Source organism: Talpa europaea, assembly GCF_964194135.1.
Source record: "Talpa europaea genome assembly, chromosome: 12".
Taxonomy (NCBI): domain Eukaryota; kingdom Metazoa; phylum Chordata; class Mammalia; order Eulipotyphla; family Talpidae; genus Talpa; species Talpa europaea.
This window is the reverse complement of record NC_140079.1, coordinates 14590524-14611316: the sequence shown is the minus strand read 5'-3', so window position 1 is coordinate 14611316 and position 20793 is coordinate 14590524. Positions and strand designations below refer to the sequence as shown.

Genomic DNA, 20793 nt, shown 5'->3' with positions numbered 1-20793 from the left:
CAAATCCCCATCAGGGAAGAGATGGGGGAATCCATAAGCGCCCTCTGATAACTGTATCATCTGGAGAATGGGGGTGAGAGGGAGGTAGCTGTGGCCAGCATGGGCTGGGGTTTTGAGTTCTGAGCGGTCAAGGATCATTTAAGAACATATATATAGCTTCACTCTGAAACAACTTGGGCAGAAGAAAAGGGGAGAAGGGAATTTGGAAGTGCTCAACCACTCGCTCTACTTCCACCCCTCTCTGTCTGCTGTCCAGGGCCTGCCTGACTAAAGGAGAGGGCAGGGGATAAGGAGGAGAAGGAAGAGGTCTTACGGAAGATCTTCACATTGACCGTGGCCTCCGACTCACTGCCGTCCTCGCCGGTAACCACACACTTGTAAATGCCCGCGTCGTCAATTTTGGCGTTGTAGATGGTAAGTGTAGAAGAGGAGTCGTCATTCCATACCACTGAGATCCGCTGCTGGTTTGGGGTGAGCTTTTCTCCATTGGGGGAGAACCAGGAGATGTCTTTATCTTTGGCATCGCCTGCCACTGAAGAGGAAGAGATCATTTTCAAACCACTGAAGTTGAAAAGACAGAGTCCTCTCCAGAGTGGTGGTGGGGGGTTCAGAACTACTGAGCAAGAGATCATTGAGCCTCGTGATCAGGGATAGATGACCAATTATGTTAGAAAGTTATACAGCTGGTCTCTGGCTTCTGTGTTCTGGTGTTAGGTACAAAATATCACTTAGAGTGTTTAAAAAGAACACAAAAGACAACTCAAAAAAAAAATGGGCAAAAGATCTAAGCAGATACTTCTCCAAAGAAGACAGTGATGGAGATGACCTCTAGGTGCATGAAAAAGTGTTCATCACTTATTTTTTTTTTAAAGATTTATTTATTTCTTTATACAAGAACGGGATGACAGGCCAGATTCACGGGAGGGTGAGAGGATTCACCAGAGACAGAGTGGGGAACAGAACAGGCAGACTGATGAAATACACTGCTGAGGGGAGCAGCGGGCGCGACAGGAGGGGTCTGCCACACCCTGTGGGACCCTCGCCAGGATCGAATCGGTGCTGCAGAGGCTATGGACAGCTTCACAGCACTGTGCTCAACCGCCTGCGCCACCAGGGGAGGCCCTCATCACTTATTATTAAGGAAATGTGAATCAGAACCACAATGAGACATCAATTTACCCCCGTGAGAACAGCCCATATCAAAAAGAGTGGAAACCACAAATGTAGGTGAGGATGTGGACAAAAAGGAATCCTTGTGTATGGTTGGTGGGAATGTAATTTGGTACAATCTCTATGGAAAATGGTATGGAAATACCTTAAAAAGCTGAAAATGGAAATACTAGATTGATCCAACAATCCCATTGCTAGGTATTTCTCCAAAGAATATGAAAACTTCATTATGAGAGGATTCATTCCACTCCTTGCTGTGTTCATAGCAGCGTTATGCACTACAGCCAAGACATGGAACCAACCTAAGTGCCCATCGACAGGCAACTGGATAAAGAAATTGTGGAATATGTACTCCATGGAATACTACTCAGCTATTAAAAAAGATGAAATAGAGCCTGGGGCACAAAATGAATGGATCTTGAGATGACTATGCTAAGTGAAAAAAATCAGAAAGTGGAAGATAGATACTGATGGTTTAACTTATTTTTGGAATATAAATGACCAAAGAATATATTATTTAGGCAAAACACAGCCAAAACAATTCTTAAACTCTGTGAAAAATATACTGGTTTTTAGAGGAAACAGTGGGGGAGGAAGTAGGCAGAGAGAAAAGGGACAGGTCATTAGCATGAAAGTATTGGTGGAGGGTGGATGAAGCATGTGCACATAAGCAGGGGTGAAAATACCCCCCAAAGTTATATAGACATGCAAATGACTGATGAATTAATAAAAAATAGAATAAAAAGAGCTTGACAACCACTTGTGTTAGTAGGTCTCATAGTGGTCCTATCTTAAGTGAAGAACAAGAGGGGGTATTTGCTGAGGACCTACAGTTTGCCAACACTTAAGCTGGGAGTTTGCAGCCTCACAGAACAGGAGACTAAGGGAGTTAGCATACGTAGGATCTGAACATAAAGGCCTAGTTGATTAACTGCTTTTGAGGGCTTTGATGCCAGTCTCCCGAGTAGAAGAAGACACCCCAGCCATTTTTATTCTAACATCTGCCTGCACAAACCAACATGTCATTCCAGCACCCCTGCCTTAGACAGAAAATTCATCTGCTTAAGTGTGGCAAAGTAGGTGGCCAGTCATCCCCTCCTTATCTGGCACCTAGGAGGGGCAGGTGCTGCTGCTAGCTGTCCAGACTCTGTGCTGGAATTGGGTAAAGGGCTGGATCCAGCGGACATGACTTCGTCCTGCCTCTCTGCATGGTGCCCTTCCCCGGCCCGCGCCACCCAGCCCTACACAGATGCTTAGTATGGAAATGAAGCAGTCTTTCTTTCAGAGACCATCATGTTTTCAATAAATATCGCTATTTGCAAGATGTGCTGTGGGCTCCACGGCTGCATCTCCAGATCATTTAAATTGCGGTAATGAAGGCAAAGCTGGAGTGAACACATCCGGAGGCCACAGCCACCTCATCCAACGCAAATCACGAGAGCATTTAAAGGCCCCTCCCTGCCAAAAGCTGCTCACGAAATGTCACAGCTTACACCTAGCTCAGCTCTTTCCTGGTTCTTCCCTGTTCCAAATCCCCCGCGTGTTACAGACAGAGAATCCAAGGCCTAATTGGAAGGCTTTTCCTCCACAGGACAGTTTTTGATAATTATCTGGGCTGTGGGAAGGGACCATCATTTCTAAACAAACCAAGGACACTGAATCTGATGAATCCCAGCATTTGGGTGGGGGCCACGGGAGGGGATATTGGTTTTCACAACAGATCTAGAAAACCCAGGATCTGTGTCCTCACAACAAAAGCGATCATTTTCTTTCAGGCAAGGTTTAGACCTTCTTGGATTTTCCTGCTCTGGGGGATTCTAAGAAATAATCCTTACAGTGACCCACTGAAGCGTGCTTGCTGAACTCGCTCTGTGCTCCCCTGCTCTTTGCAGGCGCTGAGGGGACCAGGCCCTGTTCTGGGAGTCGTGCTGCATCTCCTAGGAAAATCCCTAACCACCTGGAAGACCCCACAAGGCATTTCCCTGGGTAGGGACAGCTTTTAGGACAGGAGGGCGGAGGGTCTGTAAGCTTCCGTGGCTTTCAGGTCAACACGAAGGATTCTCAGCAGAGTGTGAGCCAGGTGCACACAGCCACTGCGTCTGCTCTGCCTGACGGTTTCAGGCCAATTTCCTGCCATGCGGTGGGGCATCGGGTACTTGCCTTGACACAAGAAGAATTTGGACTCTCCCACGCTGATTTCTCCTTGGCTGGGAACAATATCCACCTGCAGAGAAACTGAAAAACAAAACAGAAGTTTAAACACACATTTGGGCTACCGAGAAGGAAAAAACCCAGGGCTCTCACACCAAAATGGGGTCTCCAGGCTTATTTTAAGCAATAGTGAGGGGAGGAGGCTGTCGTCACCAGAGGTCCCTCATACTGATTGCAGGTGTGGACACAGTCTAGATCATTCTCTGTGGAACTGCTGCCTCCAATTAGCTAGTGCAAGGCCAGAGATCCGGGGTGACCTCTGTCTGAAATGCTTCCAACCCCTTGAGAAGGCTGTGGTATGCTCCAAACAGCCCCACTTCTGGGATTCACAGCAACAACTGCACCGACTGGTTATGTCTGGCCATCAACTTCAGTGTCCCCATGGTGGGGTCCTGGGAGGGCTGCCCCTCCAGGACTCAAGGGGGTCTCCTGCCTGTTCGCCACAAGTGCTCAGAAACCATGGAGGAGTCCACACAAAGCCCCGATCTGATCTGGAGCAGAAGATGCTTCCACACACAAAGCAGCTCACTCAGGCTCAGGACCAATGAGCTTCTTTCCTTAAGAGAAACAGCCTCAAACACCATCACCCGGATCAGTCAGCCCCACCTCTGAGGCGGTGTGGGCTGTGCCCTGGGGAATTCCCTGCACTCCTTGGCAATGTGCACAGAATTTTTACTAGAATCTCCATATGCTCTAGCACTCCACTCCACCCATAAGACGAAATACCTCGCACCGGTCCTCAGGTGCCTGGACTCATGCAGTTCCTCATTTACCTGCCAGGAGCAGATAAGCAACCGATCCTGATGAAAATACAGTAATAAGCGAGGGGAAAAATGGTTTTATTCATTTGGATTCCACTCCCTTCTGCCTCTCCTCCTCATAGGTAGAGCACATCTGAAGGCCGAGGCTAATGGACATTTGGGTCAAAGCATGTAGCTTCCTAACACCGACATGAAGCAGGGGCCCAGACAAAAGAGTCAGGTAACAGAGACTCAGGGAGCCCTTCCTCAGAACAGCCATTTTCTCTTCACAGTAGATGGAGGGAGAGCGCGTTGCCATGGTGACTGACTTGCAGGCAGAGCTGCTGCAGGTCTCAGTGAAGGACCACAGTTGTGCTCAGCAGAACTGAGGGATCAAAGGGCTGCTGGGGGGCCGGGAAGGGGAAGGTGGGGGCAAGCAAGCTCCTGGGGTGCAGCCTCCCAGCCATCGACCCACAGACAAAGCAGCAGACCAGGGAAGAACCCAGCCGAGGCTGCAGAGAGAGACTGGAATGAAAAGGGAAGGAGAGAGGATGGGGTGAGGAGTCAGGCACAGGACAGAGGCAGGAGAGGACACTGAACTCTGCACTATGAGAATAAGAGGCAGAGCTCAGAGATGCCCAAATGCAGGTTTGAAAGCAAAGTGATAGTAATGGTGGCCTCTGCCTCACTGGGTCTGCTGCTGGTTGTTCATTTGGGGCTCAGGATGGAATTCTTCCTGAGGGCAATGCAAAGCCTTCTCCTATATTTCCTGTTTCACTGGTCGAAAGCACGCAGAGCTGTGATAGAAGACAGTGGTGCCCTGGACAGGCCCCGGCATCCTGGACACAAGTGTGAACAACTGTAACTGCTTTCCTGTCACTCTTCTCCAGGTGGCACCGAATTTGGGTACCACTCAGTCCTGACCCCAGGGTGCAGGAGGGACCTTAGTCATCACCTGTCCTACCTCCTGGAGTGACTTTCCTGTGGTCACTTCTAGTTCAGGTCAGAGCCCAGGCCACCAGGCTCCCAGTAAATGTCCTTTCCATGATGCAAGGCTGCTGCCTCTGTGACTGAAAGATAAAACGTTTCCATTTGGTTTGGGAAGTAACCTGGTGAGCCTGAGGACCACTTCTGGGAAGCAGCATCGCTCACAGAACAGCCTTGATACACCATGGTCTCTGGGGAGCAGGGCCTCACAGGGAGGGCTGCAGGCCGGTGCCCTCTGTTGTCCAGCCAGCCGGGACTATATGACTGCGGGTCACCTGCCACGGAACCACGCTGAGGCTGTGTGCGCCGTCGGTCACCCTAGCCACGGCCCTTCCACGAGGGGACTGTGCTTTCTTTAGAGAATTAGAGGCACATTTCTCCCTGGAAAGTTCCCTGACCATATGCTGAGCATTAGCAGCCCATTGGACATATGGATTCTGTTACCACCACAGAGCCCTGACGGCTTTGAGAAGGCTATTCTTACCCCAAGTGAAAGAACAGCCTTCACTTTTTCAGTTTTTTTCAAACACAACATGATTCTCAAGGGACAGGAGAGCCCGGCATGGCTGACGAGTCTTTGTACCCAAATGTGGCCAGAATATCTCTCTGGGCCATGGAGGGAAAATGCAAAACGAGAAATTCAAAGGAGTTTCCAGCCTCACCAGACCCCACACGCATATTCATCATCACAGAGGTTTTTCAAGGAAGAGATATTCATTCCGACTCCTGACCTTTAGCACACACAGAAAAGATCGAGATTCTCCCTCAAAAGGCCAGAGTCAAAGCTGGGCCAGAGGAGACCCCAGACTCTGGAAATCAATGCTTGGATGAGCTCCACCTCAGCACAATGGCTGATTATTCTGCGCACACAAAACCTTGACTTACTAGCTTAAATAATGGCTAAGTGGAAATCTGCTCCAGACTCCTACATTCCACTCCTTGCTGCTCCTTCCTTTCTTACTCGTCAGTACTTTTGCCATTTCCAAAAAAATTTCTGCCTCAGCTTTCTCCAGTTGTAGACACCCGAGAATTCCTAACCAGGCATCACTCAGACCTTTAGATAAACTGATGGAAACATTCTTCCCAGAGAAGGAGCTCATCTCCTGCTCTGCACAAATACTTTCTGCACAAAAACCGTGTTATCATCCTTCACGTCAGATGCATCCAGAGACTAAGGCTTATGAAAGCAGGCGTTTGGCCTTGGGTGGGGGGACCTGCTCAGGGCTGACACCCTCTCCAACTGGTGTTCTCAATGTCCTCCAGGGAGAACTCACCCTCCACGGCTTGCTGCATCTAATTCACACCTTTTGGTTTGCAAAGCCACATGGCGCAGCAGACCTCTCCTGTCTCGCCCGCTGCTCCCCTCAGCAGTGTATTTCAGTCAGTCTGCCTGTTCTGCTCCCCACTCTGTCTCTGGTGAATCCTCTCACCCACCACACCTTTGGCCTATACCCCAGTTCTTGTATGCATAAATAAATCTTTTAAAAAATAAAATTACATATTATTTTAATCACACGGAGTCCTAGAAAGAATCAATAAGTTCATACATTATGATACTTTTTAAATTAAACTTTATTTTCTTACATTGTTGTTCATTTTTGTATGACATCTGATTTCTCCCCTCAGGTCATAGTCCCCATAAATCTCCCACCACCACATCACCTGTGAATCATCACCACAGTTCCTTGTACTCTTCCCTTCCCTGCAAAACACACTTATTTCACCTCATGCTCACAACAGTTCTGAGAGAGAAGAAGGCCAACATAATTGTCTTCATTCTCCTCAAGAGGAAATTAAAGCTGAGACAAATGAAATATCAATCCCAGGGTAACTCAGCCTATGTGTGGTTAAGTCAGAATTCAAGGTCATCTAATTCTGAAGAGCCAACTCTTCTGCCTGCGCACCACGACTACTACTGGCCTCTTGTTGGCCTTCCAATAAGCTCATTCTCACCTATTAGCTGCCATTCGCTCTTTCCAAATTAGGGACTAGAAAGAGCAGAGTATGCAAAAATCAAGTTGCTGTTGTCATTTCTACCCTGGCTGACTGTGCCTGTCCTCTTTGCTCACCAGACGGTCACAGTATTTTAGCCCCTTTTTTACAGGTGGGAAAATGGAGGCTCAGAGCCATAAGTAATGGCCTTGGTGGGGGTCAAGATTCAAACTCAGGTTGAATGGCCACCTGAGGTCAAGTAATTTATCCCATGCTATTCTATCCCTTGGGGATTCTGTTGAGAGGGAATGATCCCCCACTCCTCATCTCATTTAAAAAGTAAAATAACTCTGTGGGAGATTTATATGTTTTAAATGTGTTTTCTGTTTAAATGTCTTAAAAAATCAGTGCTATGTTTAGAAAAATATACCAACTTATTCAGCAAACAGCTTCAGGTGTAGATAAGAAGTTTTGTAACTCTCAAATCCCAGGCAGAAGCAAGCTATAAAGTTTTAGTTGCTAAAGAAAAGGGAATTAAATTTTCAGTTCATAAGATGCTAAGGCACTTATCAGAAGTGGTGGGAATCTTACTAAGGCAAAGCAACTGAGACAAATTATTCTGATTTCAAAAGGAGCTCACAGATTTCACTTGAGTCAGCAACTTCTCCAGCAGTTTAATTTTACTGGTGTTCTTTTCAAATTCTAATGTGCTTGAGGAGGTAGGGGTTGAGAAAAGAAAAGTGAGCCCAGGTCTCCCCCATGGCTAATTGAAAATACTTTCATGTTAAGAGGTTATGAAGACATTGCTGCCAAGGAAGACAAGTTACAGGCACGAGAGGGCTGTCACCCATGTGAGATGATGTCCTGGCGACCAATTTAAGAGATGGCAATCAACTCCTGAGATTAATTTGAAAAGAGACTAAGCATGAGATGAAGGAATTTTCTAGAACCTACTTAATAGCCGCTAAAGATTTTTGAAAAAGGCATCAGATTGTTGCTATACATTGATTTTGCTAGCTATTGTTCTAGAAACAAGCCTTCAATTTCACTTGAATGGAGCATTTACCACTTCAATGGAGACTTGTTTTTGAAATTATAAACAAATGCTAGAGTCTCTTTCCTTTGACATGTACCTGTGGGAAATCCAGGTGTCTGAACCAAAAGAATGATAATGGAGGCACCTGTCTCCACTTGCCTGCAACAGTTTGGGGTCAAAGGACTCAGGGGAAAATAATGGGCATCTTTCAGGCCAAACATACACACTCAGTAATGGTAAAACTGATGCTATTGTGGCAATACTACAGAATGGTCTGGGCCAAGCTGCTGAATGCGAACCCGAGCTTCATCACTCATGTGCTGTGCCATCTTGGACAAGTCAATATTAACCTCTGTCTTCCCAATATGGGAGAAAAACAAACCCTTCTTCTCCTAGGAGGCAGCTAGAAAGATTAAAATAAAGATTACTTATATGAATTAATATACATAAAGCACTTAGAAGAGTGTCTGACACCCACTAAACATGTTACACTTGTGTATTATTCTTCTCAGTAAGCCTTTATTAGCACCACTTCCCAGAGAAATTGTTTCTGTGATTGTTTCTGAGGCCAGCAATGTTTCCCTTTTTATTTGAAACTAAAATAACCTTCCTGAATGATTCAGTTGGTGAGCAGGTAGCCCAATTCCACTCTCTAGAATGATTTATTTTACTTGCCAGTCAGAACTCTATAGGCATAAAATATGACTAAATTCAATCAAAGTCAAAAATCAATTATGTGGGCACTCTAGACAAGTCACTTCACCTTGGTTTTCTTGTCTGTAAAATGAGGATGATAATAAAACTGAATTTGTGTGGTGTCATGAGGAAATAGTCAGGAGAGAGTTGTGGTTAAGAATGTAAGATCTGGAGTCAGAGAGGCCTGAGTACAAATTCCAGCTTTAATGCTTAGTCACTCGAGGCCCTAGCTGAATCTCATGGCCCGTTCCACGTCTGTAAGGGACATAGTAGTCCTGTGACCTTACGGGGATGCAGAGGTGATGCAGAAGGTCATGTATGTAAAGCACCAAACCCAAGGTCAGGCTGTGCTGGTTGGTGGTGTTTAAAGGACTATACGTATATAACACTACTTTGACCTTAACCAAACAGACATACCCCAAACAGACAACATTTCCAATAGTGTAATAAGAATGAGCTAGCAGGAACCTCTTGTAGATGATTCAATCTGTCCAAAAATCTATTGAGGGGGATAGTGTGCATGTTTATATTTATATGTATGTATGGGTCCCTCCAGGGAGAGCTGATAAGTAAGTGTGTGTGTGTGTGTGTGTGTGTGTGTGAATACAATTTGTCAGATAGCTATTACTGCAGGAAGCAACCAGACATAAGCAAATTTATTTCACTTACGGAGAGAAAAATAAATGAACAATTAGAAGTGACAAAGACATCTCACCCATGTTTGACATGTGAGTCCTACAGTTCTGGTTGGAGCTACTACTGATAGCAGCTGGGTAGAAGAAGAAAATGGAGTAGCTGTTATTTTCAAATATTAATGCAATAGTTAGGTGTCGCTTTAAAGGAACTATAAAAATACATGTTCTGACAGGTTTGGGTTTTAGGTTCTATACAATGGCAGGCCATAATCTAATTGCCATTAGATGCATCCTCATTGCTTAACTCTGGCTCAGAGTAGCAAATGAAATCATCTAGAAGTAATATTTAGTGTCACTTAGGGCTTAGTCACACTTAGGTCTGCCAGTCCTTTGGGGATGTACACACACACACACACACACACACAGAATTATCTAATTCCCATCTAAACCTAAACACTCATAAGTCATTTAGCTAGGGTTCTAAGTCAACGGAGATGAGCTTATAACCAAGCCTTTGGGAGACCCTGTGAAGTCCCCTCAGAACACTGGACCCTGGCTCTTCATAGTATGTCAGCCAGCATAGAGAGTGAAGGGAAATACTCAAGGAAGGGGTGGTCCTTCGGCGTTGTGAACACCAGCATGCAGCAGATATGTGGAAGCAAGACTCAAGACTGGAGGAGCAAGGAGGGTGACTCAGTGGTGGTGCCTTCAATTTTTATACCACTAGGATGGAGAAATTGGAGTTTCCTATAAAAAGACAAGTCGTACAGACTAGTGGCAGACAGACATTTCTAAGCCAAATTCACTTGAAAGAGAGGCTGGATTCTCACATTCATCTACCAGGTAGGCTTCCAAAGTCTATCATTTCAATAAAACCACCAAAACTGGGTTTGACATTTCATATACAAAAACAATGCAGTAAGTAGTCTTTTCATTTTCTCAAATCCCAGGATGCTTCCAGAGCAAGGAGGGGAGGTATGGAGAAAGTGAGTACAACTTCAGAAGGCTTCAGCATTACACATGATGTATTATAATTGATATTATAATGCTATAGTGGGGAAGAAAAAAGTATTGAGCACCATTCACCACTGAGGTTAATATGTTATCCCATTACCCCGAATGGTGTATCCCATGGAATTCTGGTAGCCAAACAACAGAAAGAAACATGCCAAAAGCAAAGGGCTCATTTCTTAGCATAATAAATTATATGAGCTGCTGGAAATCAGGAATAATTGGCTACTGGCTTTGTTCCATGAGACTGGTTTCAAATCAGCACACTGAGCCAAGCCAGACAATGTTCATCTTCAGCTCTCTTGGCCTCTTGTGATCCCTGGGTCAAATTAGCATTTTATTAGGTCTAATCAGAGGGTTTGATTTTATAGAAAGGAGTCAGTGGTTTGAAACCATCCTTGATACCCCCATAAACCACCTAGAAACTAAAATACTTGACTAATGTCATATCACACAGCAGCCTGTGCTTTGGATTACAGGGTAGAAAATCTACCTGTTGGTTAAATCTTCTTGAAGTAACAGAATCATGCTGTTTCCCAGGGCCTTACTCCCACAACCAACCCCCACTGCCAGGAAACTACAGAGCTCTTATCGGATGTACCCCAGAACATCTTTAAATGGGTTTTCAGAAGCAGTGACCCAAAAGGATACTAAGCAAGGACATGACCTCAACAAGTACTGTGCTACATCCACTGATCAAACCCAGGAGAGAAGGCAGCCTGACCGGAGGAAAGGAGATTGTTATAATAAAGTCTTATAAAAGAAGAAGAGATATTGACAAAATTACTTTGAAACCATCAACAAAACAAATCAACCTAATAAATGGGAGCAAATATTTATAAATCATATATTTGGGAAGGGGTTAGTATTAAAAAATCCATAAAGAATTCATATAAATCAATAGGAGATAAAAACCCAAACAATCTAACTAAAAACAGGCAGAAGATCAGAACAGACATTTATTCAAAGAAGACAGACATAAGGCTGGAAATCAGGAAAGACAGGAAAAAATGCTCAACATCATTGTTAATGATCAGGGAAATGCAAATCAAAACCACACTGAGATCTGGCCTATTTCAAAAAAAAAAAAAAACAAGGAATAACAAGTGTGAAGAAGAGGTGGAGAAAAGGGAAGCCTTGTGCACTGCTGGTACAAATGTAAATTGGTTCAGCTGCCATGGAAAACTGTAAGGAAGTTCCTCAAAAAATGGAAAATTGAACTACCATATGATCCAAATATTCTACCTCTCGGTATTTATCCTAAGAAAAGAAAAATACCAACTGGAAAAAATATATACATTCCCATTCACTGCAGCCAAAATATGAACGCAAGCAAAGTGTCCATCAATGGATGAGTGGATAAAGAAATTGTGGACTACACATATGGAATATTATTCGGTCATAAAAAGGATAAAATCTTGCCATTTATGACATGGAATGCCCTTGAAATACTTCAGAAAAAGACTAATACTGCACGATTTCTCTCATATGTGAAATCTAAAACAAAAACAACTCTCCTCACCCCCTCCCAGCTCATGGATACAGAGAAAGGAGCAGCGGTTGACAGAGCCTTTGGGTGGGGACGGGAAGAAGAAATGCGGGGAGGGGTCCAAAGGTCAAAAGAAAAAAAACAAAATAAAACAGGAGAAAATCAGAGCCAGGTATAGGCCACCAAGCCATTGAAGTTTTCTTAAAAATACCTTAATGTACTACAAAATTCCACCTAGAATAAGTACTCAAAAATGAAAAAAAAAATAAAGCTATGCAAATTTCAAACTCAACCTAAATTTCTTTTCTTTTTCTCTAAGTACACATATGCACAAACACTCACAGCCATTAAAAAAAAAAAAAAGAAGTTAATATATTTTTTTTCCTTAAAGCAGCAGAAAGTCACAAGTATCCCCACAGAGTCTCCAAAGGGTGAGATGGGCCAGGAGTGAAACCGAAATTCATTCACGTGGGCAATAGCCCAGGCTTCTAGGGCTCACAGGGAGGAAGGCAGGCTGTCCCACGGGTCTGGTATTGGGGTGCACATAGCCGAGAACATGACATGTGCTAAGGGACAGCAAACAAGGTCTAGTGAGACCCCGACTTCTCAGACTTCTGCTACCCTGGATTCATGGCCAGGATTGCAAATCCATTTAGTAACGAAGATGGCTACAGCAGGAAAGGATGCCAAACACCATATCCAACCCCTTCATCTCACAGATGGGAGCATCAGGAGCGGTAGTCCAGGGCAGCTGCACCCAAGTTCAGAAGCCACAGGCTTGGCCCTGAGCAGTTGCCTGGCTTGCTCTCGTCTCATCTCTATCCTAAAAGAGTCAATTCATGCAGATTCTCTCTGTGAAGTGCAGCTGGGAAGCTGGACAACAGCAGGAGGAGCTCTGCTAGTGCAGGTGTTCCCCAGGACTGCCCACAGCAGGGCCACATTGTAACAGAAGCTCAGGTTCCCTGATTCCTCTTCAGACCCGGATGCCAGCCCAGCACTCTGCCTGAAATTGAACTACTGAAATGTGGGGCAAGGACTCTAAGACATGTTTGGAACTCCTCGAAGGTCCTCCAGATAGACCTTCAATGTAAAATCTATCCATCTTGCTGATGACCCAGACTTTCTTAGCAAATGAATTCCTGCATATTATCTGATAGCTGCCCGGAGAGTCCTGCCATTGTTGTTATTTTTTTTTTTTTTTTTTTTAGGTCTGCTCTCCTGAAACCCAGTCTTGACAAAACGACTCACGGAGCTTCTTTTCTTCCAGTTATAAAAAGGTACTGATACAAGGCGAATCATTCCCCTCCCTGACAACAGCTTTTGCCAACATGGCAAGAAGTTGGAATTATATCTTTCAATATTTGTCCAGCTGTTGTTTGCAGATGTTATATTCTTTACACCCAGAAAATAGAAATTTAGAGAATGCTAGCATGCAACTTCATCCTGAGAATTTTAGATCCTGCCCGTGTCTTTCAAAAATGTCCTTATGTGTTCATAGCTCTAAGCACATCTGGGCTATTGAAGATACAAAGGCTTATAATCTCTCAAACAACCAGTGTGAAGAATTGTTAAATTTGGTTTCTGTCAAGTGAAAAATTCATACTCTCAAACAAAGATATACAGATATAGTGATTAAGTGTCAGTCTCCAGACTAAGCAGTTTATTGAATTCTTGTAATCTTCAAAACAGTCCTATGAGATAGGTGCTGTGATATGGTATTTGACAAATGGAGAAACTGAGGACACGTGTTCAGTAATGGGCTGAGGTTATGAAGTTGGTAAGTGTAGTGCAGTGTCAGACCCAGGTGTGGGTCTGACTTGTGTTGTGTAGATTTGGACCCAGGCATAGGTGGCTCCACAGTCCTAGCTCTGTAGTATGTATGTATGTATGTATTTTAAAAAATGTATTTATTTATGCATACAAGAGCTGGGGTACAGGCCAGAGGTGCAGAGGGTGAAAGGATTCACCAGAGACAGAGTGGGGAGCAGAACAGGCGGATCTACTGAGACACACCACTGAGGGAGCAGCAGGTGAGAGAGGAGAGGTCTGCTGCGCCATGTGGGTCACCTCCCTGGCTGGGGATCAAACTTGTGCTGCAGTGGCTATGGGTAGCTTCATAGTGCTGTGACTTAACCCTTTGCACCACCAGGGAGGCCCTGTATTTAAAATCAGTCTCAATGAAAGTCAACTTTCACGAATAAGGGATTGACTTTGTGCTGGACAAACTGGGAAGTAGGGATATAAACAGAGAAAAAACTCTACTCAGTGTTATACTGACTCAAACCTGGGATACATGGATTCTGAACAGGAGCTAGAAACTGAGGTGCCCACAGGACAAACTCTTCTACCTGCCGTTGTCCTTCTGCCTCCTGAACTAAATTCTCTCTGTCCCTCTCCTCCCACCAGGGACCAGCCTCCATGCATACCTGCTCCCCTCCCCTCTCACATTAGCACTCAGCATCGGAGGCAGCCACCAAAAGCAACTGGGCTAAAAACTGTGAGTTAGATTTTCCCCATCTGTGGATTACTCTCAACCCCCAATTTGGATTCTGGATAAGCCATATTGCCTTTTTAAAAAAATGTTGGTATTAAAATTATTATCTGGTGATAGATGAAAGTTGTGACTGGTGCTGGCTTCCCCACAGGGTAGGCATTTGAAGTGGATTATTGGCAAGGCCGATCAATTGGTGCTCTCTCAAAGCCATCATTCTCCTAAGAGGCCATCTGTGGCTTGTCTGTGGGACAGAGGCTCCTGTTGGAGCTCATTGTCTGCTGGAGGGAGAGTCCACTCCCTACCCCCTCAGTCACTGTCACCCCTAATCAGATGGTGCATGACCTAACAGATAATACAAAAACGACATTATACAACATTTTGAAGAAAACCTGGCTATTTAAATAATAATAACTTTACAAAAACATTCATCTGTTATTCTGGGAAATAACTGTGCTGCTTTCTTGAGTTAGGGTATAAATAAAAAAGCTGTCGATGGCACCTACTAGTTAGGGTAAGAGCTGAAATGCCCTATCTATCACTATGGCTTATCAGGAACTCAGAACTGGAAGCAGCTACAGCCCAGGAAGAGAGGGGTGAGGAGAATGGGCATACAGTGTGATTTAGGGGGCCTAGAAGAACCCTACAAGCATCCATCCACCCCCCAGGTTGGTTATTGACATTCCATCTTCATTCCTAGTATTTTTGCCTTGTGATTTTTATGCCTAATAACAGCAAAGCCTCTTGCTGACTCTAGGTTGTTATCAGTCTTTTCCACTTACAATGAATCACAGGGTGGGTATCTCATTAGGAGGCTGCAGAAAATGGTCCAATGGGTAGGGATAAGAACGTTGGGAGAAAACAACCAAACACACAATGCTCCCATTTATTCTGACAGCTGGATCTCTCTTCATGTGCTAATCATGTTCTTTTCTTGCCTAGAATAAGGCTCTGCAACCTGAAGAACTGTTAATAAATCCTAAAAGTTACCTGTGCAATGAGATCCTTATGATAGCCTTTGTAGTATTTTGTTGGGGGTTTGTTCTTGTAGCAGTGTTCTTATTTAAGCAACCATTACTAAGTTCTTCCATCATTCATTTAGATGCATACATCTTTCTTCCCCCAGACCCAACCCAACTGTCCTTGACAAACTCACTTTGCTTTATCCAACAGGCAGCAGAGCCTTTGAAATCCAGGCTGTGAAATCAAAGACAGAAACATTCTAGACAGCCCCCTCCCATGCTATCATGTCCTAACAGGCTTTGATGTTCAAGGACTGAAATGACAGCATTGCCATTCAAAGGTCAGGGCCAGATACGAGGCTTGCCCATGAGCAGCAAGCACATCCAAGCTCATCTGATGGAGGCAGAATCTTCTTTTAGGAAGGATCTCCCAGGGACAGACTCTCCTCACTAGAGCAACTTTTAAACTATGTAACTAAACTTTCTTATTTCTGAATTTACCCCTGAAAGAGAAGGAAAAACCTACAATGAGACAAATTCTCTCTTCCGGGGAGGTTTGTGGGAGACTTCTGTAGGCCAAACCCTTTTCCTGTCAATGAGTGTTTACAGTGTCCACTGTGGTTGCATCTGGCAGTTCTGGCACCGAGGACTTGGGTGGGGTACAGTGAGTACATACACATGCAGACACACACGCACAGACACACACACAACACTGAATTCTCCTTTGGGAACTAACCTCTAAATTTCAAAATGGTGTCAAGTCACAATGACGAGAAAAAACTAGGTTCCTTAGAAAGACCTCAGGTTACCTATCATTGAATTGTCCTTCCTTAGAAATAGAACCAACTTCAATGGTAGCTAAATTTGGGGGTGCCAGAAGTAACTTCTATTCCAAATTGAACTGGTAGCTACCAAACCTAGAAGTCCTGACTTCTAACAGCAATCTGAACATATTTAAATGAATGGAGCACACACACGATGATGATTTGTGTTGCAATCAACGTTCAGGCCCCTTCTAGTCCCATAAGAAACTCTTTGCATAAAATCCATTGCACACAGCTTTAAAGATCCCGACACTGACAGTCTGTAAGCGTTGCTGCCCTCTAAGTGCCTGCGTGCTATCAGAAGGGCTGTGTGGTCCTGGAGGCCACTCAGCAGGTCTCTTTGAAATGCAGATGGAGACAGGATGAGCTAGGAGTTTCATGTAGGCTGGGATCTCCCCAACATGCCTGTGTTCCTCTAGTGGGTTCCCTGTGTTTATTCTCCTTCAATCACCTCTTCTCCACCTCCACCCCTGCCCCCAATTCCTGGGGTGGGTCTTCTGAATACCTCTGTAAGATAGACAGACAAACAGACCAACAGACAGACAGAAGTTCTACACATGCAACAATAGCAGAGACAAACTCTGGCCAATAAATATATATTCCTCATTCAGGCAATATACTTTATTTTTAACAAGGCCAGCTGCCTTTATTTCTATAAACAAGTCATAGTTGTCAGCATCATGATTTGGCCTTTAAAGATGCCAGTATCTTATAAAAAGCTATTAAACAGTGACAACCTGACAACCAAGTCTACTAAAGGGCCACAAATGCCTGAGTGAATGGCTGGAGGAAAAAGAACACATCATCCCACCAGTAGTGCGTAACTCCCTCAGGGGCACCGAATTTGTCTCTGAATTTCATCCTGTTCTCTGGAGGGGTGAGTGATTACTCTCTACTCCTCTTTCTCAATGTAGTGGCTGCACAGAGATTTGCATTTCATGAAACATTTCTGACCGAATCCACTCAGGCAAGATGGCACGTTTTGAAGAGTTGATAGCTATTACTATTACTAACACACACACGTCTATGCGGGCATGCAAACACTACGATCCCCAGTTCACACCACATCAGTCTGAAAGTCACTGGATCGTTAAGTTACATGTTAGGTGATGATGAAACCCAAGCTTTCCCAAAAAACTTCTAGTAGGTTATAAAATTGGAAAAAAAAAAAAAAAACTATCACATCCAAGACTTTTTACCTTCTGTTTCCTTTCCATTTATTCCTGCTCTATTGAAAGATCAAAATGGGTTCCTGTCTAGAGAAGGCTCTTGTCTTGGACCAAGGTCCCTTTGCAATGTCACGAGAGGACACAGAACCCACAGCAGGAAGCCAGAGTGTTGGGTCTAGATTCCTACAGCACAGACTCTAATAGAGTCAGAACAGTTTGACTTTCTCTTGCCTCTTAGAGGAAGGCCTTACTGGAGAACTCAGAGAGGTGGCCTCCCCCACCTTGGGGAACTCCCTTAGATACCAGTTGCAAAGAGAGCTGAAACCTGCAGTCTGGAAAGAATGTGTCATTAAAGAGAAGAGGCGGAACTATCTAGATGACATGTTAGTGTAGAGTGAGTGACAGCCTCAAGAGCCTCAATCTGAAGGCACTCCATTAGCTAATTCTGCTGCTTCTCTCTGCCTTCCAGAAATCACCAACCAAGCTGACTGCTTCACACCCATTCCAAGTGCAAACAACCTCATCCCTCCTGGTGCGTGCACTAGACTCAGGGACTAACACCGGGACCTTCAGTGAGTCCTGGATTATCTCTTAAGAGGGTTGTCACAGACAGAGGAGAGTGTTCCTTTACAGTTTTCTAAAATGGTATTTCTGGATTCTTCCTTCCATGGAAAATCAATCCAGGCAGTTAGAGGGAAGGTTTGGGGCAATCTCCTGGTCTTAACCATCAAAATCTTCCCCCAGGATCTACTAAGGCTATGGAAGCCATAATAGCAAGGGATTTGGGGGGAAGGAGGGATGAAGGTCACTCCATCGTCTGTGGCTCCATAGTAATTAGCCTGCACCTCCATCACAGCAATGCTGTGTTACAATGAAATGTATTAATATCTGTTTAAATGACTCAATTCTGGAAGCATTCCCACTATCTGAGCATAGTTCTGGGAACCTAGTAAGCCCTAAAAAAATCCTTTTTTGACTATTCCTTTCTATGGTTCATACCAGGCTAATGGCTCCCAAGTGTCTGGAATGTAGGCATGTAGCTCCTGGAAAGGTCTCAGGCTACCTGCTTAAGAAGCTCATGGATGCTTATTAAAAACAGATTTCCTTGCTGCACCCCTGAAGATTCTGATTCAGTAACTCTCAACAGGCTCTGTGATCCTAATTTTAAAATGGTCCTCAGATAATTTTGATATGCAGCCAAGTTAGGGACCGCTGGCCTAGTCGATAATCTACTTGGCTAACTGATGAATTGCAAACAAAATCAAAACCATTTAAATTCTTCCAGCTCATGCCTGTGGTTTTTGATTTTTATAATCATTCTTACATTGCCCTGCCTATTTGTCACTTCTCACATTAAGCAACATGACTCAGCTCTGCAGAAACTCCTATTGCATGCATTTGTTTTCAAGTTTAGCACATTAGCACTTCAGGAAGTACAACCCTACACTCAAAACCCATACACATGTAACCACTGTGATTTTCTAAAATGAGCTATCAAAATGGATGTTACACTAAAAGTATAGGCAGTTATAAGTGGGTGTCACTGCCCTTAACACAGTGTGGCATCCTTGGACCACCTAGCTCAGGGTGAGAGCTCCTACATTACAAACGGAACCTCTCAATAGCTGTCAGTGCATCAGTTCAGCCGGCTTTCTCTTGCTTTGCTAGGTAGGTCAGTCCTTATATGTACCCTATATAAGGACCCATGTTTAAAGCTTCCACAGGTGAATGTTCCAGCCACTTAATGGATGCAGTGCAGGGAGATGATCTGGCAGTTCAGTGCAAATCCTCATCACCCATAAGGGAACAAAAAAAATCAGGGGGTGAATGAGGAATTGACACCGTCTTCCTAAAAATGAGACTTCGGGGTTCTGAAACAAAAGCAGTCTTTAGAAAATCCGAATTAGCTATAAATCACAAAACAAGATGAATTACTGCTCTAGTATCTACAAAATGACAGTTAAAAGGGATACCCAGCGCTCAATGACAGTTTTTTTTTTTTTTTTTAAGCTTGGAAAGCCTTCTGATGCATGGTATAAGGAACTACCTGTCTTTTACCTTTATTCTGTCCTATTGATGAATTTCAAACCTCTACAGGAACATTAGCCAGGCTCTCAGTCCCCTGCTGAAACTGATAAAAGAAAACTTCCAATTGTTCCAAACAATTCCTAGCTGAATTCACCCTGCTTTCAAAGCTGCAGAGTCCCAAGGACAAATGTTCCTCTTCTATATAAAAGATTATTATTTATTCTTAGTATCTCTATGCTTGCTTATTGATTATTCCCCTCCCTACAGCATATGCCTCACTTTAAAAGAAACGTCATTTGCTGATTTAGTAGCTCTTCCCTCAATGTGGGGATTCATAACCATTGCACACATGCAGACGTCTTTCCCATTAAAATCATACATCTTTCTGACCAGTGTGGCTCTCCATGGCTTACATATTCCCTACAAATGGCCTGCAGGTAGGAAGTCTAGAAGAAAATGTACAAACACATTTTTCTATAAACTCTGTTGTTTCCTCTATTTCAAACTATCAAGAGAATTCCAGCTGACCCAGGCCAGCCTGTCATCACAGCTCATTCTTCTGAGGGCACTGATCCCCTGGGATCAAAGGATACTCCGGAAACCAGCCAGGGACCTCATTTGCTGCTCAGGTGGTTGGTGCACCCACACACAGAAAAGCCCCACCTCCAAGCACTCCAATACTCAACTTCAGGCTGGCTCAATAATTTGCAGCTGGAAGTTTCTTGGTTTTAAACTTTGAAATTGATAACACTATTTAAGAGATGACTGAAGTAATAAATTGGAGGGAAAAAGTGAATAAGAGAATCACACCAAGCAGCTAGCCTATGAGCTACCTAGAGAGAGGTCAGATCTTTCAGTAATTTCAAAGTGCCTTGTACTTGATTTTATACCCAGCAGGTTCCAATAAATGCTCTGCACTGCCTGACAGCATCCCTCCTTCCATTTATACTTTATCTCCTGAGGTGAATATTGTTTCTTAGACTACTTGGTTAAAAAATGTATTTTAAAATCGTTTCAATGAAAATGTGTGGTTGAATCCCTAAAAGCGAGGCTGTGAGGTGCACTGGGAAGAGGATGGCTGTGCCCACCTGGCAGGTGATCTGGGTCTGGTTCCAGTGCCCTCATCTGTGCTGGCCCTGCTCCTGCCCCTACAACACTCCCAGGACTTGAGGTAAGTCATTCTAGCTTGCCAGAACTCAGTTTATTCATGTGGAATGAAAGTGTTGGACTCACTGATCCTTAAGGGCCTTTCTACCTCCATGGCCATAGGATAGAGGCCAAGCTGCAATTTTTCAAAGGGTTCCCCCAACCTCCCATCTTCTTGTCAACAAGGCTGCCTGTCCCAGGCCTGCCAGGTGGGGGTGTAGCCCACCTCCTTCTGGATCATGCTGCACTGATCGAGGCTGCTTATC

General features: G+C 44.3%; 1 protein-coding gene across 24 annotated transcripts in view; it reads right to left on the bottom strand.

Annotated features, from left to right (window-relative positions):
* NCAM1 (neural cell adhesion molecule 1) overlaps positions 1 to 20793 on the bottom strand; it is a gene marked incomplete at both ends in the record, with an annotated part of 293646 nt that overhangs the window by 59836 nt on the left and 213017 nt on the right. For 19 of the 24 annotated variants that reach the window (XM_084249434.1, XM_084249432.1, XM_084249413.1 and 16 more), the window contains 2 exons: positions 314 to 532; positions 3331 to 3405. The exons of 4 other annotated variants lie outside the window; for them this stretch is intronic. In XM_084249434.1, the coding sequence (XP_084105560.1) occupies positions 314 to 532; positions 3331 to 3405 (294 nt within the window). The remainder of the gene's footprint in view (positions 1 to 313; positions 533 to 3330; positions 3406 to 20793) is intronic. One more of the 24 variants, XM_084249426.1, reaches the window with a different exon arrangement.